The sequence below is a fragment of the Oncorhynchus mykiss genome, chromosome 14, assembly GCF_057628025.1.
Source record: "Oncorhynchus mykiss isolate SJ-2025 chromosome 14, ASM5762802v1, whole genome shotgun sequence".
NCBI classification, from domain to species: domain Eukaryota; kingdom Metazoa; phylum Chordata; class Actinopteri; order Salmoniformes; family Salmonidae; genus Oncorhynchus; species Oncorhynchus mykiss.
Genome location: NC_143035.1, coordinates 17,715,122 through 17,721,196, shown reverse-complemented (window position 1 = coordinate 17,721,196; position 6,075 = coordinate 17,715,122). Strand labels below are relative to the sequence as shown.

Here is a 6,075-nt window from a genome sequence, read left to right as displayed (position 1 = left end):
TCATTGTTCCCCAACAGACACCTTGTAACAATCACGGTATGTCATGCCATGTTTAAGGACTAACCAATGAATAAAATATCAGTGAAAATTGTATTTTCCAAATGAATAATGTAAAGGATGACACACTACTAAGGTTCACTTCTCAAGGTTAGACTTGATTGTTTTGTTACTTTCCCTGTGTAGCCTGTGCCTTTGTCTTCTTTTGTTTGAGATGAGAAGATCAAATTAAATCCACTGTTTTCAGTTCTAGCAAAACGTTGAATCCAATATCTCCCGCAACTAACATTAATCGTGAACCTATTTTAAATGGATGGAGTCAGTCCATTTCTATTTCACAGATTTATTGCTAGGCTACAGTTGTGAATGAGTTAACATGTGTGATCTGAATTTAGATAAGCGTTGGCATAATGAGCGCAGCAAACATGGTATTTTTTATTGTTCACTTTATCAAGTTCCATGCAATTGCAGAAAAGCAATGCAGAGCATGAAGCTGTATTTCAACATATGCATTGCACTGAAAAGATACACTGGCCCTTTAATGAAAAGCCTGCCCACTAGTCATGTGCCAAAACAAGGAAGTCGAAAAATGAACGTTCATTCTTAATGAAATTCTTCATGAAAGCTAGGTTTATTTTTAACCAACTAATTTCAAAACGCCTCGTATATTTTCGAAATACTGTGGACCGTTAAAAAAATCACTTGCAATTAACATGTTCTGGAAAAAAATTGCAGTTGAAACTGAAAGCTAACGTTATTTATTTTGCAAAACTTTTGTCAAAATGCATCTGTGTTTTATATTGATGTTTTTGTTGCCATTTGGTCACGCAACATTGCCTCTTGTTATAAACACATGGCAATTCGAGCATGCTACAGCGGCAGGTAACTAACTACATTCTATCATTTTGTTCTTATTGTTGCAAATAAGTTATCAATTTTGATACAACTTTATCAAATGATACATTGTAAGAAAGACATTCATGAAGTTAGCTAGTTAGATCTGTCCTGCCAGCCCAAGAGATGAATGTGGCCCTCTAAAATATTTCGATTTTATTTTCTGAGTTGATGTGGACAATCCAAGCTGTCGAAATATCACCAGTTGGCATACTAATCCTTGGCAACTGGGGGGGGATCATTGACCAAATGGTTCTTTGGCAGCCTAGGCCTATTCCTTTTTATGGGCAATCCCTTGAGATGGTCATGTTATCTGGCAGGATTGGGACTGTACCGTCTGGCACTCTGATAATATGTGACCAAAATCATGTCTAAATACTGTGAAAAAGTTAAATATTGTGTGCTTCTAGGTTCTACCTCTGCTACATATTTTGTGTGTTGCGTGGGAACCAACATATTATTTTATGTACAAATGATGCTCTTGGGACCCATTCATGTTGAATTGGTGAATCGGGAGGCACATCCATTTATTTTTTATAAAGCATATTTTCACGTGTAGACTTATTCCTAGAATGTAGCAAGACAGTAAGAATATTGCAAAGTCAAACACTCATCTGTCTGTCTGTGACTCTCTCTCTTAAAGCGTGGACTGCTCTGCAGGCTGGGGGCTCTGTGCTGGATGCCGTGGAGAAGGGCTGTGCCCGCTGCGAGGCTGACCAGTGTGATGGCAGTGTGGGGTTTGGAGGGAGCCCAGATGAGAGAGGAGAGACCACCCTGGATGCCATGATCATGAACGGGCAAGTCATACCCACTAACTAGTCATTAGAGTAGGGCTTAGGGGTGTCTAAAACCAATTGATCCCATTTCAGTCAATACAATGTTTAATTAAGTTATGTTTTGGAAATATTATTAATGTTCTTCATTAAAGGTTTCCTGGTTTTGTGTGGATGCAGTAATACAATGGAGGTGGGCGCTGTAGGAGACCTACGCAGAATCAAGAATGCAATTGGGGTGGCCAGAGCCGTGATGGAACGCACCGACCACACACTACTGGTGGGCGAGTCAGGTATTGCAGGATTCAAAATAGGCTTTTATTTGCTAAGGGGAAAAACGCAGCAAAAACATGACTCCTTTTGCATGTAACTCATCACATATCTTTTAACATACAGTAGCCTCCTACAGCTAACCATTCCATCATATACAGTTAGTAGTACATTGTATTGCTGTTTGCTGCTTTTGACCCTATATTGTTATTTTTAACCCCACTACCATGTTCAACACAGCATCAGTCTTTGCTGAGAACATGGGCTTCACTGCAGAAGACCTTACAACCAACAAATCTATCAGCATTTTCACACAGTGGTTGAAGGACAACTGCCAACCCAATTATCGCAAGGTGTGTGTTTTCTAATATAGCTTTGGTCTGTCATTATCTTGTATGGAAGATGCATGCAGGCTTCCATAATCATATTGATTTATACTGTACTGAAAAAATGTAAGGATATCACCATGTTTGAAAAAGTAATGAATTAAATGGACATCCATGTTATGAATAATGCATTAGGGGACGTATGAAAGAGACTATTGTTTATCCCAACATGCTGTTACCATTGGCACAACCAAAGCCCTGTAGACAATACAATGCTTATGCATATTGGGCTACCGGCTGCTTAAATTACTATTGAGCTGGGTAACCATAGCCAAAAGATTAAGGTGCTTAGGTAGTGTGCTGGTTGAAGTAGAAAATATCTTCATTAAATTGGAAGCCTTCTCTTTGCTTTACTGCAAGTCGCTCTGGATAAGAGCATCTGCTAAATGACAAAAAAAAATGTAATAAAAAAAAATCCTTTACAGAACTGGATATATTCACAAACAACCTAATGTGTTATTTGTCTATGGCTGCTGTGATAGAACAGTCTTAACCCAAATTGATGTTGACTAATCTTTCCCCTTTAATATCAACAGAACGTTTCCCCAGATCCTTCACAATACTGTGGACCATACAAACCTGGAGCCACACTGAGGCAAAAGAGAAAACGACAGATTGATATACATGCACATGACACTATTGGTATAGTTCATTAAATTAATTAATTGTTTTGTAGAGGTCGATAGTCAACTTTGAATTGTACATTTAATATTGTGTACCTTTTCCTGACATTAGGGATGATTGTGATTGGTAAAGATGGCCAAGTTGCAGCAGGAACATCAACCAATGGAGCGAACCATAAGGTCCCGGGGTATGCATGTCTTGTTTAAAATTAAAGTGCCTTCAGAAAGTATTCAGACCCCTTGACTTTTGTAACGTTTACAGCCTTATTGTAAAATTGATTAAATTGTTTTTTTCCTTCATCTACTCACAATACCCCATAGTTACAAAGCAAAAACAGGTTTTTAGAAATGTTTGCTAATTTATTAAAAATTAAACAACTTAAATATAACATTTACATAAGTATTCAGACCCTTTAAGCTATACTTTGTTGAAGCACTTTTGGCAGCGATTACAGTCTTGAGTCTTCTTGGGTATGATGCTACAAGCTTGGCACACCTGTATTTGGGGAGTTTCTCCCATTCTTCTCTGCAGATACTCTCAAGCTCTGTCAGGTTGGATGGAGAGTGTTGATGCACAGCTATTTTCAGGTCTCTCCAGAGATGTTCAAATCGGGTTCATGTCCGGGCTCTGGCTGGGCCACTCAAGGACATTCAGATACTTGTCCCGAAGCCACTCCTGCGTTGTCTTGGCTGTGTGCTTAGGGTCGTTGTCCTGTTGGAAGGTGAACCTTCAACCCAGTCTGAGGTCCTGAGCGCTCTGGAGCAGGTTTTCATCAAGGATCGCTCTGTACTTTGCTCCGTTCATCTTTGTCTCAATCCTAACTAGTCTCCCAGACTGAAAAACATGCCCACAGAATGTTGCTGCTGCCACCACCATGCTTCACCGTAGGGATGGTGCCAGGTTTCCTCCAGACGTGACACTTGGAATTTAGACCAAATAGTTCATTCTTGGTTTCATCAGACCAGAGAATCTTGTTTCTCATGGTCTGAGAGTCTTTAGGTGCCTTTAGGCAAACTCCAAGCAGCTTGTCATGTGCCTTTTACTGAAAAGTGGCCTCCGTCTGGCCACTACCATAAAGGCCTGATTGGTGGAGTGCTGCAGAGATGATTGTTCTTCTGAAAGGTTCTCCCATCTCCACAGAAGAACTCTAGAGCTCTGTCAGAGTGACCACCACATTCTAGGTCACCTCCATGACCAACGCCCTTCTCCCCCGATTGCTCAGTTTGACCAGGTGGCCAGCTCTAGGAAGAGTCTTGGTTCTTCCAAACTTCTTCCATTTAAGAATCATGGAGGCCACTGTGTTCTTGGGGACCTTCAATGCTGCAGAAATGTTTTCGCACCCTTTCCCAGACCTGTGCCTCGACACAATCCTGTCTCGGAGCGCTATGGACAATTCCTTCGACCACATGGTTTGGTTTTTGCTCTGACATGCACTGTCAACTGTTGGACCTTATATAGACATTTACCACAGGTGGACTCCAATCAAGTTGTAGAAACATCTCAAGGATGATCAATGGAAACAGGATGCACCGGAGCTCAACTTCAAGACTCATAGCAAAGGGTCTGAATACTTATGTAAATAAGGTATTTGATATTTATTTTTAATACATTTGCAAAAATGTCTAACCTGTTTTCGCTTTGTCATTATGGGGTATTGTGTGTAAATTGCTGAGGATTATATATTTTTAATCAATTTTAGAATAAGGCTGTAACATAACAAATGTGGAAAAAGTCAAGGGGTCTGAATACTTTCCAAAGGCACTGGTACAGTACTAGTCAAAAGTTTGGACACACACACACACAAAAAAAAGCAGCCTCTCAGCTAGGTGGATAATAAAAAAAATTTAAGAGAAAAAAAAAAAGGTTGGACACAACTCATTCAAGGATTTTTCTTTATTTTTACTATTTTCTACATTGTAGAATAATAGTGAAGACATCAAAACTATGAAATAACACATATGGAATCATGTAGTAACCAAAAAAGTGTCAAATCTAAATATTTTCTATTTGAGATTCTTCAAAGTAGCCACCCTTTGTCTTGATGACAGCTTTGCACACTCTTGGCAGTCCACAATGTAGAAAACCCTTGAATGAGTAGGTGTGTCCAAACTTAACTGGTACTGTATATAATGAATATTGACGATGAGTATACCTGTACATCTCCTTGATTTGTCCTGTAGGCGTGTAGGGGACTCTCCCATCGCTGGAGCAGGGTCCTATGCCGACAGCACCGCAGGGGGTGCGGCAGCAACGGGAGATGGAGATGTCATGATGCGCTTCCTACCTAGGTATCCATCCAGGCTTCTAGCAGAGATGTTCGGAAGGATGTAACGTTAAAGAACGTTCAGATAGAAACATATGGCGTAGACAAAATATGATCGTCATAGAAGTGTCAGCTCGTGTCATGTCAACTCTATTCATTATATTTCTATCTGCAATGCTCAGAACGTTTTACATCACTGAATTACACCCCAGATAAGACTCACATTTCTGCTTTGTCTACATTTGGGTGTACTTTTTAGTCACAGCTGACATTCAATATTTTAAGGATTAGCAAACGGCTTATCATCGCTAAACGTGCTAGATGCCAAAACCAGATACTAATGAAATGTGTTTAATTTGTTTACAAATGCAGTTACCTGGCTGTTGAGCTAATGAAGACAGGAACAGATCCATCCACTGCTTGTAAGACATCCATCTCCAGGATCAAGATACATTACCCAGGGTTCTTTGGGGCTGTCATCTGTGCCAACACAACAGGCCACTATGGTGAGTTCTCTAGATGAACCCAGTTATGGTTACAATGGTCATAATAAATACTATGATAAATGTAATGCTGACCCATTGTTCTGTCTTCTAAGGTGCTGCATGCAACAAAGTTCCTGGCTTCTCTAAATTTCCTTTTGTGGTGTACAACTCAAATACCAAATCTCCACTTTTACAATCAGTTGACTGTTTTTAAAACTATTCAATGTTAATTTGAGGTAATGTGTACCCCTTGTGCCACTATCAATTATGACAATCAATACTTGTCTTATGAGCCATGGATTTTAATCTAAACTGTTTGAATGTTTTCATAAATACAGAAATAGTTCACATTTTATGAATAAACTCATAATACAAAAAGCTGT

The 6,075-nt window shown here is 39.5% G+C and overlaps 1 protein-coding gene across 1 annotated transcript; it reads left to right on the top strand.

Annotated features, from left to right (window-relative positions):
• Positions 1-537: 537 nt before the first annotated feature.
• aga (aspartylglucosaminidase) lies at positions 538-6,070 on the top strand. Its single transcript, XM_021561398.3, has 9 exons — positions 538-879; positions 1,535-1,688; positions 1,845-1,957; positions 2,175-2,287; positions 2,857-2,962; positions 3,056-3,131; positions 5,125-5,232; positions 5,580-5,713; positions 5,806-6,070. Exons 1-9 carry the CDS (start codon positions 780-782, stop codon positions 5,904-5,906), a joined length of 1,005 nt encoding a protein of 334 aa, XP_021417073.2. The 5' UTR covers positions 538-779; the 3' UTR covers positions 5,907-6,070.
• Positions 6,071-6,075: the final 5 nt, after the last annotated feature.

Bases quoted from the DNA above. Each gene is read 5' to 3' on its own strand.
- aga (XM_021561398.3), top strand. From the start codon at position 780: ATGCATCTGTGTTTTATATTGATGTTTTTGTTGCCATTTGGTCACGCA. The intron at 2,288-2,856 runs GTGTGTGTTTTC...TAATATCAACAG, and splicing joins GCCAACCCAATTATCGCAAG to AACGTTTCCCCAGATCCTTC. The intron at 5,233-5,579 runs GTATCCATCCAG...TTACAAATGCAG, and splicing joins ATGATGCGCTTCCTACCTAG to TTACCTGGCTGTTGAGCTAA.